This window comes from Lissotriton helveticus, chromosome 1_1 (genome assembly GCF_964261635.1).
Source record: "Lissotriton helveticus chromosome 1_1, aLisHel1.1, whole genome shotgun sequence".
In the NCBI taxonomy this organism is placed as follows: domain Eukaryota; kingdom Metazoa; phylum Chordata; class Amphibia; order Caudata; family Salamandridae; genus Lissotriton; species Lissotriton helveticus.
This window is the reverse complement of record NC_136057.1, coordinates 1296072752-1296090948: the sequence shown is the minus strand read 5'-3', so window position 1 is coordinate 1296090948 and position 18197 is coordinate 1296072752. Positions and strand designations below refer to the sequence as shown.

At 48.3% G+C, this 18197-nt stretch overlaps 1 protein-coding gene across 1 annotated transcript in view; it reads left to right on the top strand.

Annotated features, from left to right (window-relative positions):
• Positions 1-16744: 16744 nt before the first annotated feature.
• LOC144822966 (hepatic lectin-like) overlaps positions 16745-18197 on the top strand; it is a 106295-nt gene continuing 104842 nt past the window's right edge. Inside the window, exon 1 of the mRNA XM_078681054.1 lies at positions 16745-16882. Within this exon, the coding sequence (XP_078537180.1) occupies positions 16825-16882 (58 nt within the window). The 5' untranslated portion in view covers positions 16745-16824. The remainder of the gene's footprint in view (positions 16883-18197) is intronic.

Below are 18197 nucleotides of genomic sequence, written 5' to 3'. Positions count from 1 at the left end.
CCTAATGAAAAGAAACCATGGGTCCTGATGTAAGCCTTTTCAGAGGGGTCCCAAGGCCTGTTTTAGTTGTGGTCAAGTGGGCCACTTTTGGGGGGATCCTAAGTGTCCCAAACCAGTTACCACCGCACCCACTGGTGCACCGCCACGGGAACTGGCCAGTGCAGCCTTGGGGGAGGAGTTGGATGCCCAAGTTGAGTTGGGTCTCACAGAGATGCAACTGGTCTCTTTAGGAGACAGTGAGATGGTCCAAAAAACGTATCTGCCTAATAACACTAAAAAGTACAGGCAGTGGGTGACCAACAATGGCCATAGTGTGTAGGCTCTGAGAGACACCGCAGCCAGTATTACTGCTGTCAGTTGTCGGCTGGTGTCTGAAGAGCATGTGGTCCTCAATGCATTCTACCAGTAGTTGCCACTGACAATTCAGAGTGCCTTTGCAAAGTGGCACAGGTTCCCTTTGAGTGGGGGGGGGGGTGGGTCTCAGGTACCTTGAAAGTAGCAGTGAGGCCAGCCATGCCTGTTGACTGGCAATGATTTGGAGAGCTCCCCTTGGGCGAAGGTGGTGTGGAGGTCTCATTCGGAGATGTTGGATCTGCATGGGTGGGCGTGTGTGACCACTCGGTCTATGTCAGCCGGTAAGAGCATTCAAGAGGACCTGGAGCCTGAAAGAGTTGCCCAGGTGCCTGCCAGAAAGAGAAGAGGCAGGGGCGCTGGAAACCGGCCCGAGGTTCCCACAGTTCAGGAGGAGGCAAACCTTGAGGGGGATGCCCTGGAGCCTACAAGAAACAAGTAGCTGAACTGGGGGACCTGCATAAGCTGGCACATTGGCAGCAAGAAGGATGGCCCACCAGGGAGGAGTTCTGCCAGGAGCAGCAGATGCGCCCTTCTGTTGTTGGTTTGTGGCAGCAGGCTGCAAACCAGGCAACCGGTGATCAGTCTGGATCACATTGGATATACTGGGAGAATGGTCTCCTGTATAGCAAGCCTAAGGTTGCTGATCCTGGGTCAGCCCGTGTGCTGGTGGTACCCCAGCGCTTCAGAGCCTTCCTACAGGGTCTGGCTCATGATGTGCCTTTGGTAGGACATTTGGGGTAAGACAAGACCTTTGAAAGGCTTGTCACCCACTTTTACTAGCCTCAAATGCGCAAGCACTCTGATACTCATTGTAGGTCTTACCAGACTTACCATGCATGTGACAAGAGTAGGAGGTAGTGTAAGGCTCCTCTTCAGCCTTTCCCTGTGGTCAGCCCCCCTTTAAGAGGGTAGGTATTGACATTGTGGGGCCTATAGATCCTAAGACAGCCATGAGCAATAGGTTTATCCTGATCTTGGTGGACCATGCCACGCAGTACCGGGAAGCCATCCCTCTATGGGCTGTGAAGGCCTCTGTGGTGGGTCAAGCTTTGATGGAGATTTTCTCCCACGTGGGGTTCCCCAGAGAGATGGTGTTTGACCAGGGTACCAACTTCATATCTAAGTATATGAAGTCCCTGTGGCAGGAGTGTGGTGTAACCTATAAGTTCACTACTCCTTACCACCCCCAAGGTATTGGGCTGGTTGAGAGATTCAAGCGGACCCTAAAGGGCATGATTATGGGTCTTGTTGAACCCATGAAGCATAAGTGGGGCATCCTCTAACCATGCCTGCTGCTTGCTTACAGAGAGGTACGGCAGAAGTCCTTAGGGTTAAGTCCCTTTGAGCTCCTGCATTGGCATCCTGTAAGAGGACTTCTAAGTCTATTGAAAGAAGGCTGGGAGAATGCTCCCAGTAAACCTCTCCAGGATGTATATAGCTACATACTGGCCTTCAGAAACCAAACTAAGGGCTTCAGTCAACTTGCTCAGGTGAGCCTGGCAACCAGCCAGAAAGAAATGAAACGCAGGTATGATCAGAATGCCACTCTGATTGACTTTCAGCCTGGACAGAAGATTTGGGTCATGGCCCCAGTGGAGCCTTGTGCGCTCCAGGATAAGTGGACCGGACCATTTGAGGTGGTGGAGCTCAAGAGTAATGTCACCTACTTGGTGGACTTGCAGTCTCCAAGGAACCCGTTGCGGGTACTGCATGTGAACTGCCTAAAGCCCCACTTGGAGAGATCCGAAGGGGGCATGCTCCTAGCAACAGATGCTGGGATAGAAAGGGAGACTGAGCCTCTTCCTGACCTCTTGTCTGTGAAGGAGCATGATGGGTCAGTGGCTAGTGTGAACTTCTCTCCCACCCTGACTCCTGCACAGCAGAGTGACTGTCACCAATTTTTGGGTCAATTTGCTTCTCTGTTCTCTCTGACCCCTGGTGTCATTCAGTGGTGTGTCCATGATATTGACACTAGGACAGTCATCCTGTAAAGCACACAATTTACAGAGTGACTGAGAGGATCAAGGCTTGCATCAAGGAGGAGATCTCCAAGATGCACGAGCTAGGGGTGATTGTGCCCGCTAACATCCCTAGGGCCAGCCCAGTGGTCTTGGTCCCAAAGGCTGCCGCACCCGGTGCCACGCCATAACTCTGGTTCTGTGTGGACTACAGAGGGCTCAATTCAGTCACCAGGACCGATGCGCACCCCATCCCCAGAGCTGATGAGCTCATCTGTCTGTTGGGAGCTCCCCGGAACCGCAGCACATTTGACTAAATGTCGGGGTACTGGCTGATTGCCTTAACTGATGGGGCAAAGGAGAGGTCAGAAATCTCAGTGCCAGAGGGGCACTAACATTTCCGGGTGATGGCCTTTGGGTTGAAGAATGCCCCTCCCACCTTTCAGAGGTTGGGCAACCAGGGGTTGGCTGGACTGGAAGATTTCAGAGCCGCCTATCTGGGTGACATCGCAGTGTCCAGTGCAACTTGGGAGGAATATCTGTACCACCTCTGGGAAGTGTTGAAGGGGCTACGGAGGGCAGGCCTCATGATCAAGGCTAGTAAGTGCCAGATTGGGCAGGGTTCAGTAGTGTACTTGGTAAACCAGGTGGGTAGCGGCCAGGTGGCACCCTTACAGCACAAGATTGATACCATTCTGGCTTGGGAACCCCCCAAGATTCAGAGAGAGGTGAGACCCTTTTTAGGACTCACAGGATATAACAAGAGATTTGTCAAGGGGTATGGCACCATTGTTGCCTCCTTGACAGAGCTGACTTCCAGGAGGCAGCCCAAGAAAGTGAATTGGACTGACGCCTGCCAGAAAGGCTTTTTATGCCCTAAAGTCTGCCATGTGCACCACGCTCGTACTTAAGGAACCCAACTTCTCAGAAGAGTTCATTGTGCAGACAGATGCTTCACAGCATGATGAGGGTGCGGTGCTCTCACAGCTGAATGAAGAGGGCCTAGACCAACCTGTAGCCTTCATTGGTAGGAAGTTACTTCCACGGGAACAGAGGGGGAGTACGATTGAGCGTGATGCATTTGCTGTGGTCTGGGTGCTGAAGAAGCTGAGGCCCTACTTGTTTGGGACCCACTTCTGGGTTCAGACCGACCACTTGCCCCTCAGATGGTTGATGAAAATGAGGGGTGAGAATCCTAAGCTATTGAGGTGGTCCATTTCCCTAGAGGGGATGGACTTCACGGTAGGACACCACCCTGGTACAGACAAGCCAATGCTGATGGCCTGTCCAGATTTTTCCGCCTTAGTGAAGAGAACTCCCAGGAGGGTGGGTAGTTCTCCCCAAATTTCAGCTGGAGGGACACATGTTAGACCTGACACCATTGACGTGGGTCTCCCCTGCATTTTTGCCTTAGCCTCCTGTGGTTTTGCTGTGTTTGGACTTTGTTTTGCTGGTCTAGATGCTTTGGCCACTTTGCCACTACTGTTCAGTGCCAAAGTGAAAGTGCTTCCTTTGTAAATTACTGTTATGGATTGGTGTTTCCATGATTGGCTGTTTGATTTATGTGTCAGACCCCAGTATAGTGCACTGTGTGTGCCCAGGACCTGTAAATCAAATGCTGCTAAGGGGCTGCAGCACTGATTGTGCCACCCACAGAATGTAAAATGTAACTCTGGCCTGCCATTGCAGAGCCTGTGTGCAGTCTGGGACTGCTATGTTGACTAGGCAAATGCACACGCTTGCCAGTCCCTAAACCTTCCCTTTTCTACATATTAGTCACCCCTAAGTTACCACTTTTAGAAAGTAGGTGTTTTCTTACCTAACCATTCAGTGTGCCTCTGCTAGGTTTGTGTATTGAATGCGTGGCTATTGGATGGCAGGGGCCTGAGAGGGGCAGTGGCTCCAGTAGTCTGATGAGTTAGGGCTGGGCTGAATCGACCTGGGCTGTATTTAAAGTAGGGGGAGGAGATTTACTTTCACCTGAATGGGCCTGGTCTGAAGACGGCTGAAATGCCAGAAACCGGTCCTAGGAAGCTTGTTTCCAGTCCAGGGAAGGCATGGCTTGGCAGTTCGGGCTGGACTGTTCCCATGAGGCACAGGGTCAGACTGATTTGCATATGGCCATGTCTGAACTGGGGTGGCAGAGTGGGCTAAAGAACGGTGATGGATTAAACCCAGTTCTGTTAACTGGGTTTGAGTGTTTGATTGGTTCAGATGCTTCGTCCATCACCACCCCCTTTTATACCGCTTTGTTAGCCATAAGTTGGCAGGGTATGCTCAGACGTGACTCCCTTGCTCACTTTGCCACTGGATTCAAGCAAGCCTGGCTGAAGATGGCTGAAATGCCAGAAACCAGTCTTAGGAATCTTGTTTCCGGTCCAGGGAAGGCATGGCTTGGCAGTTCGGGCTGGACTGTTTCCATGAGGCAGAGGGTCAGCCTGATTTGCATATGGCCATGTCTGAACTGGGGTGGCAGAGTGGGCTAAAGAAAGGTGATGAATTAATCCCAGATCTGTTGACTGGGTGTGAGTGTTTGATTGGTTCAGATGCTCCGTCCATCACCACCCCCTTTTGTACCGCTTTCTTCGCCATAAGTTGGCAGGGTATGCTCAGACGTGAGTCCCTTGCTCATTTTGCCACTGGATTCAAGCAAGCCTGGCTGAAGTCGGCTGAAATGCCAGAAACCGGTCCTAGGAAGCTTGTTTCCGGTCCAGGGAAGACATGGCTTGGCAGTTCGGGCTGGACTGTTCCCATGAGGCACAGGGTCAGACTGATTTGCATATGGCCATGTCGGAACTGGGGTGGCAGAGTGGGCTAAAGAACGGTGATAGATTAAACCCAGATCTGTTGACTGGGTGTGAGTGTTTGATTGGTTCAGATGCTACGTCCATCACCACCCCATTTTGTACCGCTAGTGGGCTGCAGCACTGATTGTGCCACCCACAGAATTAGCCTGGAAAATTTAACTCTGGCCTGCCATTGCAGAGCCTGTGTGCAGGCTGGGACTGCCATATAGACTTGGCAAGTGCACACACTTGCCAGTCCCTAAATCTTCTTTTTTCTACATATTAGTCACCCCTAAGATAAGACAAAGGTACCCCTGTGGGCAGGGTGCATTGTATGTGAAAGGTAGGCCATGCCCTGATGTGTGTGGCATGTTCTGATAGTGAACTACTGCCAATTTCGTTTTTCTCTATTGCAAGGCAGCCTGTTCCCATAGGAAAGAATGGGCAGTTTGTTGATAACATCTTATAAACATAACTGGCCCTGGGAACAAGGTAGGAAAATAAAGTTTAGTATGCCTGAACTCTGAATGTTAAAGTGCATCTTTTAGAGATGGTGATTTTTACATTCTGTGTTCAAAAATAACACTTTTAGAAAGTAGCTATTTTCTTGCCTAACCATCCAGTGTGCCTCTGCTAGGTTTGTGTAATGCATTTCTGGCTTTTGGATGACAGGGGCTGGCGAGGGACAGTGGCTCCAGAAGTCTGATGAGTCAGGGCTGGGCTGAATAGACCTGGGTTTCATTTAGAGTAGGGGGAGGTGATTTCCTTTCACCTGAATGGGCCTGGTCTGCCTTCAACAATGCTGTTTCCACCTCCTGCCAGGAAGCTGCACCAGTGAGGACAGAACTTTTTTGTGGCTGGGTACAGACACTCTCTGCCTTCAGAGAACAAAGGATTTGTGTGTATAAAAAGAGGGCCCCAGACCCCAGACTTGTCTGGGGTCTGAGGCACATTCTCTGTGGGCACAGAGTCTGTGGGCACAGTCTCTGATTGTCGCCGCAGAAGAAAAGGGTAACCGACTCTGTCATTGAGTCTGTTGCATGATTCAGTGTCCTGAAAGTACCACCGAGAGCAACCGCTGCTTGCACCGCGTCCTGTTGGCACCGCACTCAGCAACACTTCGCTACCTGCTGCAAAGACGTCACCAACAATGTCGCTGCCCGACTGGAACTTCGACCGTCGCAGTTGCCGCACCGTGACCTGCCAGCACCGCAGCAAGCACCGTCTCACCCTTCAATGCAAGCCCTGGTCTCACCAACTCCATCAACGAGCCACTGCCTGCACCGAATCGTGGGACATCGTCGGCTGCAAAGCTCTGCTTCACAACGTGACCACGATGTTTGCCCCAACCGACTTGCACCGATGTGTTGGTCATAACAAGAAAGGCACTGTGTCCGAGTCTGTTGACTCTTTAGCTGGCCCGTACCGACACGGTCGGCTGGAATTGTTAGACTCTGTCATATTCAGTATCACGGTATTTTACACAAGTACTATTTTACAAGAGTATTGTATATTGGATTTTGATCGTATTTGGTCTTTTCTTTTTTTTTTCTTATTTAAAATGTATTTATTTATTTTTTCTCATAAATAATACAGATACAATATCGGCAAGTGTACATAAATAGCTAACATGTAGATCTAAAATACTAGCCAAGATAAATAGTGTACAAAATGGGGGTAGCAGCACTAATTCATTATACAGTCCAGTTTGTAAACAGACTCCGGGATTAAAAGTAAATACTTAATGAAACATATCCAGCCATGTTGTTAAAGCTCCCCATATCTTCCTCCCCTTCTTTGTAGCCTGCATGCCCTTATGAGCATACAGAGCCATTTCAAATTGATGTACATGTAGAAAGTGCCCCTTCCATTGCTTAAAGGTCGGAGGTAAAGTATCTACCCATGATGAAGAAATACAGTCTAAAAACTGTCATTACGATAAAAAACATTTTCATCCCAGAACCCTACAATGTCTTGTCCACCCCGAATAACATAAGTTGCGGTGATTGGTTGATTTTACATTTCAATACCACCCCCAAAAAGCCCACAATTTCTGATTCTAATAGTTTTAAGCTGGGGCAGGAGTAAAATATATAAACCACATCCACCTCCATCGCCTGACATCTGCGGCACCTTGTACCCACCACACCACCCCATTTCGCAATCTTTGCTTGGGTTATATAAAGATCAAACAGTGTCTTATAATGTTGTGACTGCAAATTCGATGCAAACATAATTGTTCCAGCCAGCTCCAGTGATTTCAAAAACCCAGAGTCAACCAGCTCAAGTCTATCCTGCCATTTCCCACACTGTTTCGCCAAATCATTGGGGACCAATTCCAACAAACATCCATATAACTAAGAAATGGAAGGGGCAATGTTCTTTACCAACACTTCCAACAAGGGTATTCGGTCAAAGCCAGCTATTCCCCCAGTCTTTTTCTGAAAAAAATCCCTGATCCGTAGGTACTTCGAAAATCTCGTGGCACAACATTAAATCTTCTACAGATCACATCGAAGGGTGGGATCAGATTGCCAGCGAGAAGATATCCAAGTCTGCCTAGCCCACAGCTGCCCCATCTATCAAATCAGCTGTCGTGAAATATGCAGGGCAGTTGTTCATTCTGGATCAGGGGAGTATATCTGCTATACCTGCCTACCCCAATTTTCTTTTGAATCACCACCCAGTTTCTATATGCAGCTTACATAGTCTTAAAGCGGGTTTGCTTAGAACAGCGTGGCTCAAAAAACTTAATTAAGCATCCATAAGCTGCGCTGCCGGTCAGTAGCTTATATATGGAGGGTACATGATTGCCCCTGCGGCGCTCCGTTGTCTGACTGTTAAACAATATATTATAGCACTGCATAGCAGCTGCAAGATAGTATAGTCTAAAGTTAGGAAGCGCCCCCCTTGCTCTGGGTAAGCACATCAAGATATTAGCTCTTCTAGTTTTTCCAAATGCCCAAATACAGCTTGCTCCCAATCTATCAATTTTCTTAAGCCATTCACTGTTGAATTCCAGTGGGACAGAATTAAACACATATAGCAATTTAGTGAGAAAAAGCATCTTGACTAAGTTACATCTTCCTATTATAGACACTCTCAGATTGTCCCACCATTTAAAATCCTGTTTGGTTTCCTCAAGAATGGAGATCACATTTAAAACAATTATATGCACAACCTTAGGAGTAATACATATACCTAAGTAAGTAGCTTCACTCATTTAAGGCGGGGGTAAGAGGCAAAACCCTGAGTTTTAGCATCTCTAAACAGAAGAAGGTGGGTGGACTCAGTTGAGAGCTTTATCAAATGCTAAGCAGTCTAGAAACAGAATAAATTAGTGATGTTAAAAACGGGAAAGCCTCAGCCTCTGTTTTAAATTTGATGGCTATCACTAAGGCACTCCTAAATGAACACTTTGCAGAGAAAACAGCTGGGAAGTATCTGTCCAAAGAGCAGGACCGCTACGAGTACAGTGAGCGCATTGGGCGGTTTTTGGCAGTTACGGCACAGCAACAGAGCACGATTGGTTGTATCAGTAAAGTTAAGAATCTGCTTGGAAACTTACAGCCAGATTCATCAACCAAAATTGCGATCGCAATAGCTGCGAATTAGCTATTGTGATCGCAATTAAAATCAAAGCAATTCATGAACAAAAAAACTCCTAATTTGCGAAATCGCTAAAATGATTTTGCGAATTCGCAAAATAATTAGCATAATCTAGGTGGAACCCCTTTTGCGATCCGGAAATAGCGAGAATCCAAGGATTCTGCTAAATATTTTGCGAACTCGCTAATTAATCGCAAACGCAATTCATGAAAATTCGCAAATAGCGGAAAATGAGAAAATTGCTATTTGCGACACGCAATTTAAGAAGAACCCACACCAGGTGGTAACCATGAAGTCAATGCAAAAAAAAAAAAAAACCTAAACTATCCACAGGTGCAGGCCTGACCAAACACACATAAGGAGACACATTTGGAGCATGAGGACTCTCACAATGCCAGGACTCTACATGGTGGTCAGGCGGCGAAGGCTCCAGGCTGCAGCAAGGAACAGACGCAGGATCCATCAGCGAATATTCCGCCTGCGGATCACCCTACTGGGCCAAACTGAGGAGCAAATCTACTCCAAGTACCGCCTGAATGGGGCAATGATCACTAAGCTGTCCCGGGACCTAGACCCCCTGATGCAGCACCCAACAAGGAGGACCAATGCCATGCCCACCAATGTCCAGGTCTTGTGCAGCCTGCACCTCCTGGCCTCCGGAAGCTTCCAGGGGGTAGTTGCCGTTGCAGGGGGGATCTCCCAAAGCACCATGTCCCGTGGCCTTAGGAGTTTCCTGGAGGTAATGCTGACCCAGCTACACCATCACATCACATTCCCGACCACCCAACAGGACTTGAATCAAACCAAGCTTGCTTTTTACAACATTGCGCAATTCCCACATGTAATCGGATGCATTGACTGTACCCACATCCACATCTGCCCACCTGCACAAACCGAATACATGTACCGGAACCGCAAGTCCTACCACTCCCTGAATATCCAGATGGTGTGCAACGCAAAGACAATCATCACAGACATAGTGGCACAATACCCGGGGAGCACACATGACTCCTTCATATTCCGGCACAGCGGCATGCACACACGACTGGCCAGGGGAGACTTTGGCGAAGGACACCTTCTAGGTAAGTACACAAGCCACCAAATATTACATTGTGACCATGTAGCTGCGCATAACGTGCACTCACCCTCTGCTCCTTTCATTTAGGTGACAGCGCCTACGGTCTCCGTGAGTACCTCCTCACCCCATACCTCAACCCTGCCACACCGCAGCAATGGCGTTACAATGCTGCACACATCCGCACAAGAAATTACATTGAGAGGACATTTGGTCTTTTGAAGAGCCGATTCCGCATACTTCACAAGACTGGTGGGGCCCTCAAATACCAGCCTGAGGTCTGCTGCCGCATCGTGGCCGTGTGTGCAATACTCCATAACATTGCTACCAAGCGCAGGATACCTGTAGAAATCTCTGGCAGTGAGTCAGAAGGGGACAACTGCCCGCCTGCACATGTGCGTCATGCACGCGGGGAAAATCCTGCTGAAGGACACAGGCGCCGCAACCAGAACACAATTAACTGTTTCTAGTGCACCCACTCCCCTCACCCAACACTTCACTCATGCATGACAATAGAAATCATGACATGAGTCTGAGTAACTGGTACTGAATACATTTTATTGTTTCATTCACAATAATGTTGCATTTTACTAACAGTTACATGACAGCTGTATTGACTCATACATCCACATGTATGTGAGGAGGGCATGCTTGTTTCGTCAGCAAGGCCCTGCATGGTACACAATAAATTGTCAGTGGCGCCTCCGGGCGGAAGCTCCCAGTCGCCTTTCCACATCTTCCTCAGCATTTGCCTGTGAGGCAGCAGTGGGCCTGGTGCTGCGGCGTGGTATTGTCACCAGTGGCACCAACAGGCTGCTGTGGCTTGAATTGCCCTCACTTGCGTCATCCCCCCCACCTGCCTGGCCATGGCTAGTCGGCTGCAGACTCTGCACTGCAGTGGTGACTTGCTCCAGTGCCCTAGCGACATCCTGGCAGCATTGCACCATTTGAACTTGCATGGCCCACAAGCGACGTGATAGCTGGGAGGTGGCATTCCCAACATTGTAGTTTGAGCGTGTGTACGCAGACAGGCGGGTCAGCAGCTGGCGGTGGAGGCGCCGGTTGACGTCACGCTGGGTCAACATGGCCTGGGTGTTTTCCTCTACTGCCGCGGTCATCCTCTCCATTTTGTCAGAGAGCTGTCCCACATTCATTGCAGTCTTGTGCAGCTGCAGGTGAATGGCTGCAAGATTACGTGCCTGCTTCTGGTGTATGCGGAGCATACAGCGCTCAATTGACAGGCCAGGTACCCGCACATTCACCCCCCTGCCGGCGCTTGGTGTTGTGTCACGTGGCTCCCTCACCAGTCCGCTGGACTGTGTTCTCACAGTGGCAGTGCGCCGTGTTTGTTTCCGTGCTGCAGCTGTTGTTGCCCGTGCTACTGGCATGGGTGTCACACGGTGCGGTTCTGGCACGCCTGTTGTTGCTGAGGTTGCCCTCTCCACAGGGGCAGGGGGTGGTACTACTGCTGGTGCTGGTGCTTGCACTGATGGTCCTGGTTGAGGGGAAGGATGGATGTCTCCCTCGGTGTCCTCAGGATTGTCATCTATTTGCAGGGCCTCACTATCAGTGCTGGGTTCTTCAGCGCCACCTGTGATGTAAAGTGGACGTTGATTAATGACATGTATCTTACACATGGAAGGTTGCTACATGCATGCAGGCTAGCATTCCCTGACTGGCTGTAGGATTGACTCTCACTAGACAGGTCTGGCTGTATGGGGCCAGATGGAAATTGTGGTCAGACTACATGTCCCACAATGCAATAGGGCTTTTCTGGTGTGCATGGGCTGCATGACTGGGGTTTCTAATGGGTAGCTCTGGGGTCATGGCCATTGTTAGGGGACAGGGTCGCAGTCGCATGGCACTTACCTTGGGATTCTTGGGTGGGTCGGGAGGAGTCCAGCCGGGTTACCCCCAAGCATGCCTCGGGATTCAGGGTGTCCTTCACAAGGTCCTCCAGTGGGGTGATGGGTGGTACAGTGGGCTCTCCTCCTCCTGTTGCGACACGCTCCCCCAGCCTCTCTGCAATCCTCTCCTTGGCACGCCCTCTGAGGTCATACCACCTCTTCTTCAATTCTTCTATGGAGTGCTGGGTCACTCCCACGGAATTTACTTTGGCGCGGATGCGCATCCAAATGCGTCTTTTGTCCGCCTCTGCCACCCTCCTTGAGTCCTTCCCAAAGAGCCGATCATGGTCTTTGCTCACTCCCTCAATTAGGTATTCCAATTCTTGCTCTGAGAATTAGATTTTTCATTTCCTTCCTGAGGAACTGCTCCCTGCTGCTTCCTGGGACATTTTCTGCTGTGAGGTGTCTCCTGAATTTGAGCTGGAGGTGGTCTGGAGTGGAGCTCTGGACAGTTCTGCTTCCACTTCAGGCTAAGTATGCAGAATGAGGGAGGGAACTGCCTGCTTCCTGGTTGTGATGTCATCACTGTGCTCGAAATGCGACTTCCAGTTTTTGCGATCTTGCAATTAGCGAGATCGCAATTTGCGATTTCGGTAATTGCGAGATCGCAATTTCAACATGGAAAACGGACGATTCTGCGAATTTTATGCGATTTTGTCAAAATCGCAATCGGCAATTGCGGCCGATTGCGATTCGCTTTTTTTATTCGCATTTGTTCATGAATCCCATTCTGCGAATTCTAAATTGCGATTCGGTATTTCTCGCAATTTGGAATTCGCAGAATTTGGGTTTGATGAATCTGGGGGATAGTTACAGATCCCGTCAAAATTAGAGAGCCTTTTAGGGGCTTTTACGCTGATTTGCATAAAGACTCCTCAAACCATGGCCCCATGCTCTAAGATAATGGCTTGGTAGTTCAGCCCGGTACAATTACGGATGAGGAAATGCTGATGCTAGGGGGAGTAATATTACCTGAGGAGTGACAGACAGCTTTGTTTGTCTTACCATCGGGGAAGGCTGTTGGGGCAGACCACATTCCTCTGGAATTTTACAAGGCATTCTTTACAGAAATACAGCAGGATCTGCTGTGTCTAATAAATGAAGTTGAAACCGGGACCTTGCCCACTAGATCATGGGGTATCGCTAATATAATTATCTTTTTAAAGGAAGGTAAATACCCCGTAGCTATAGGCTCATATAGACCAATCACCTTGCTTAATAGTGATGTTAAGGTATACTCTAAAATCTTTCCCACCCGATTAGCTGGTGTAATACACCAGTTAGTGTCTGAACAACAACATGAGATCATCCCAGGCAGAGGGACCACGGATCATGTTCAGAGGGCCATATCTCTATTTGATGCAGCTGAAATTCTGGCAAAATCAATGGGGGTGACCTTACTGGATGCTGAAAAGGCCTTCGACTGTGTGTCATGGGCCTTTTTGTGGAAAGTTCTGTAAGACAATGGTTTGGGAAGTAACTTGATTGGTGCAATTCGGGCAATGTACAACAAACCTATAGCCCATTTGCAAATCATGCGACATGAATCTGAGCCCTTTCCAATGGAGAGGGGTACGAGACAGGGTTGTCCTGTTTCCTCTTTGTTATTTTCCTTATTTATTGACCCTTTTCTCAGGAGGCTAGAGTCTTCACCGGATATTGTACCCGTTAGTCTACAGGGCTTGGACACGAGAACCCTGGCCTATGCCGACGATGTGGCCATTGTTACCAGCGAAGCAGACAGGGTTCTGCAGGCGGCTGAGGTGATTGCAGAAAACTTTGGGAATAGATCTGGGTTTTGCTAAACAAGGCCAAAACCCAAGTTGTGATTAAAAGTCAATCACTCGTCTCTGACAGCAGGTCTTGTGGGTTTAGCTTTTGATTTACTATTTTTCTAAACTAGTGTGATGTCCTTTTATAGTGTTTTCACTGTATTACTGTTTGTGTTCACAAATGCTTTACACACTGCCTCTGAAATAAGCCTGTCTGCTCGTGCCAAGCTACCAAGGGGGTGAGCAGGGGTCATTATAGGAGTTTATTCCCCTTACCCTGACTAGAAGCAAGGGTCCCTATTTGGACAAAGGTACCTACCTCTGCCAACTAGAGACCCCCATTTCTAACAATATCCTTCGATTAGGAACCACAGGAATTGTGGTAACAAGCCAAAGATCTTTGGGAACCTGCATTTTCTACTGTATGAGTACAAAGACAAGCAAAGCCCCAGTGCAAATCACAGAAGGGCACACTGGTCAGGCTCAAAACAGGAAGTGGAATCAGAGAGGAGTGGGTACCTTGTTTCCTCTCACAATATCCGATGTGACTGGTCATGCGTCACTTCTGCCTTGAGACATTGCACCCACCGGGCAGGGAAAGGGGTACATTTCCTTGAAGGTCATGATCTGTTAATAGCCCTACTGGTAGGGAAGGTTGAATTTGCCGGTGACCCCACCCTATTGTAGTAATTATTCCAAAAGAGATCATTTTATGACCTAGAACACCTTCATTTGATGTATCTGAACCCCATACATGAGGGTTTAAGATGGGTAAAGGGCCTGGTTGGAGGGGAGCTGACTTGCTGCTGCTCCAGATCTTCTGTCCCTACACTGCTGTTGCCCAAAACATGATCATTTACCAGGTATGATTGGTTTTGGTTATGTAATGCCTTGAACTGGGATGGTGCAGGAAGTGGTTACTGGTTCTGTAAATAGGTAATTCTGTGTTCAGCTGTAGGTTATGTGCTTACTTGAGCAAATGGTTAGTGGCTGAGGGGCAGTGCGATACCTGCAAGAAGGATGTAAATATTATATGTGTAAAATGTTAAGCCAAAATTCTGTGCGCTGCTATGTAAAGTATGCTATATGATGTCTGTATTTGGAAAACAATGTCTACTACTTGTCACATGCAATTTCATGATGTGTTTGGAAGTAAATCTAAGCTAATTCCACGCAGTTATCAGGGTTCTTCTTTCATAGCTGTTGGAGAGGGTGGGGCCTATTACCTGGCCATCCTTTGTCATTGGTGAGCTGGGCCCAGGCCCAGGCCCAGGGCGTCAGTATTCTTATAGACACTGGTAGTTGTGTGCAATAAGGCTATGCAAACAGCAGCGGCCCTTTCACCTTGCTCCAGACTTGCCCGTGACCTTGAGTTATTGGTACTCTGCCAGATTTGCCAGTTAAAAGTGGCCATTCATTATCATACCTTTGTAGGCGATGTTTTTAACATCCCAGTAGCCCCCTTTGTTGCCCTCCCATCCCCCTCTATCACTGCTGACACACAACAACAACCCCCCTCATCAGCATGAGGCAGCTAAACTATGGGTGATTTAGGTGAGCTGCAAGAGGTACAGAGATGTTTGTGTTTGGGGCCAATTCAGTGCTTGGTCAGGGACTGACCAGTGAACACAAAGGTGACCCCCTGCCGCTCAATTTTATTCACTAGCATCTGCAAGGGCCCCAAATTTCTCTCTACCTAAGGTGCTATCTCAACACAAAAAGATGATGGATGGAATACTGAACATAGTCAAACATTCACCTCCAGTCACAGATCTGGCTTTAATCCATGTTTATCTGTTCACCATGCCACCCCAGTTTGCACCCAGCAAAATGCAAATAAGTCTTGACCCTGCTCCCCATGGGAACAGTCCAGCCTGAAATGCCAGGCCAAGTCCTCCCTGAACCAGAGCCAAGCTTCCTTGAGCACAGAACCCAAGTCTGGGCATACCCTTCACACTTTGGGTAACTTTAGCAACACAAAAAGATGATGGGTGGAATGCTGAACATTGTAAAACATTCAGCCCAGTCACTGATCTAGGTGTAATCCATATTTTGTTTGCTCATCATAATCTCCCCAGTTTGGACCCAACCATATGCCAATCAGTCGTGACCATGCTCCCCATTGGGACAGTCCAGCCTAAACTGCCAAGTCAAGTCCTCCCTGGACCAGAAACAAGCATCCTGGACCGGTTTTGGGGAATCACATCTCATCAGCCAGGCTAATCTGAATCCAGTAGCACCTGAGCATGGGACTCACTTCTGGGCACACCCTTCCTACTTAGGGCGACTGTAGCAACACAAAAAGATGATGGACGGAATGCTGAACATAGTCAAACATTCACCCCCAGTCACAGATCTGGGTTTAATCCATCATTTTAGCAAGATCGGCTCTGCCCAGGGCCTTGCACTATGAGTGCACTTTAGCTGATTTACTCAATAACAACAACCATTTTCATTACTGGCATTACATTGCAATTGCTCTATGCGACCTTTAATCGTTTGATTGATACACTGTTATCCAACATAAATCCAGGCGAGCTGAATCAATGCCAGATTTTCAGGATATCCACATACGATAAATGTATAGTTAATCTACACGAAACTAATTTGCAAATTTAGTGGTCCTCCTTAAAATCTGGCACTGATCCGGCCATTGCTGGATTAGGTTTGGCAACTGTGGCTTAGTGGAATCAATGTTTTTACATGGAAAAACACATTACATTTGACATGTATGCCTACTTTCAAATCACAGTATTCTCTGCTAACTTAAAGCACCCTGTTTGCTTGCTAACGTTTAAACACTTACCTAGCGCTCATATTTCTTTGTAGCCGTGGTCGAAGATATACAATTATGCACATGTGTGACTTTTCAGACAACATCCTTAACAAAACAGAAACCTTTGAGCTGCCCACCTCTATGCCGAACTCCAAACTATATGTCTGTGAGGGCCAAATAAATTGTTTATTGCGTAGGTCTCTGCCCGCAGAGCAAAACCCACGAAAAAAATCATTACCAAAGCTATCTGAAAGTATGTTTCATTTTCCATCCTGTTAGAAAATGGCAGGTTCTCAGTTCGTCGTAAACAGGAAACAGCGCGGGATTCTGACGGTAGATTAGCTTATTTTTACCCGTTGTCTGCCACTATTCATTTTTGCAAAATAAAGACATTTCTTGAATGTAAATAGCGGTCTGTCGGGCTCCAACCCAACCCCTGCGACCTCTCCTATGGCTCTATTTCCGTCAAGATAATCTCGCTTCTTTCTTGGTAATTGACATATATATGATATTCCCGTTCACTTCCCAGTAACCCAAAGGCAGGGTATATAAGGCCTCTGCTCGTGTCTCTCCGTGACCTTGTCACGATGCAGTCCGACGTGGCGCGAGAAGTGCTCCAAGATGATGACTTCAGGCTGTTCTCCGGTAAGTGGCTTTGGGAGATGTGGCCTAGCGGTTTAGGGGCACATGTACAAGCCCCTATCGCCACCACAACGTCACTTTTTCCGACGTTGCGTTGGCGGTAGGTGCTTCGCCTTATTTACAAGGCAGTGTGCAGCCAGCTAACATGGCTTAACGCTGCCTTGTACATAAGCGGTACAAAAGGGGGTGGTGATGGACGGAGCATCTGAACCAATCAAACACTCACACCCAGTCAAAAGATCTGGGTTTGATCCATCACTGTTCTTTAGCCCACTCCGCCACCCCAGTTCAGACATGGCCATATGCAAATCAGTCTGACCCTGTGCCTCATGGGAACAGTCCAGCCCGAACTGCCAAGCCATGCCTTCCCTTTTGTACCGTTTTGTCGCCATAAGTTGGCAGGGTATGCTCAGACGTTGAGTCCCTTGCTCACTTTGCCACTGGATTCAAGCAAGCCGGGCTGAAGACGGCTGGAATGCCAGCAACCGGTCCTAGGAAGCTTGATTCCGGTCCAAGGAAGGCATGGCTTGGCAGTTCGGGCTGGACTGTTCCCATGAGGCACAGGGTCAGACTGATTTGCATATGGCCATGTCTGAACTGGGGTGGCAGAGTGGGCTAAAGAACGGTGATGGATTCAACCCAGATCTGTTTACTGGGTGTGAGTGTTTGATTGGTTCAGATGCTCCGTCCATCACCACCCTCTTTTGACCGCCTTGTAGATAAGGCACCCTTTCACGCTATGTTTAGGGAGTGGGTGTTGCAGTGGGAGTTCCGTAGCGACACCCATTGATTTTGAAGCTGCCCCCTATTTACAAGGATGGCGTACATAGGAGGCAGTGCCAAAATTAAGACCAGGGAAAACCTGGTCCAAACTTGGTGAAACGAGGAGAAATGCATTATTTCTCCCCGTTTTTGCTTTTTCCATGTGTGCTGCCTTGTGCAGCACACATGGATGCTTTTATGCAGGGAGGCGTTAACTTGGTGCAACAAGGAGAAATTCTTTTATTTCACATTGTTTTTTTGCTTGTTCTGTATGTGCTGCATTCTCCAGCACACATAGGAGGAGCAAAACACCATTAATGATTGTTTTTGTGAGGAAAGATTCCTGCACAAACACTATCACCCCTACAACTTAGACAGGCTCGCATCTTGATGTAAGGGTGCCTGCTTTGGCGCTAGGCTGCTGTTTTAGAGCTAGCTCAGGGGAGAGCACAGGGGTGCATCCCTGCATTTTTTAAATAACGTAGCTTGGCGAAGCAAAATAGTTTGCAGAACTGCGCCATTTTTGTTGTAAATATGCCCCCTTCTCTTCAAATAG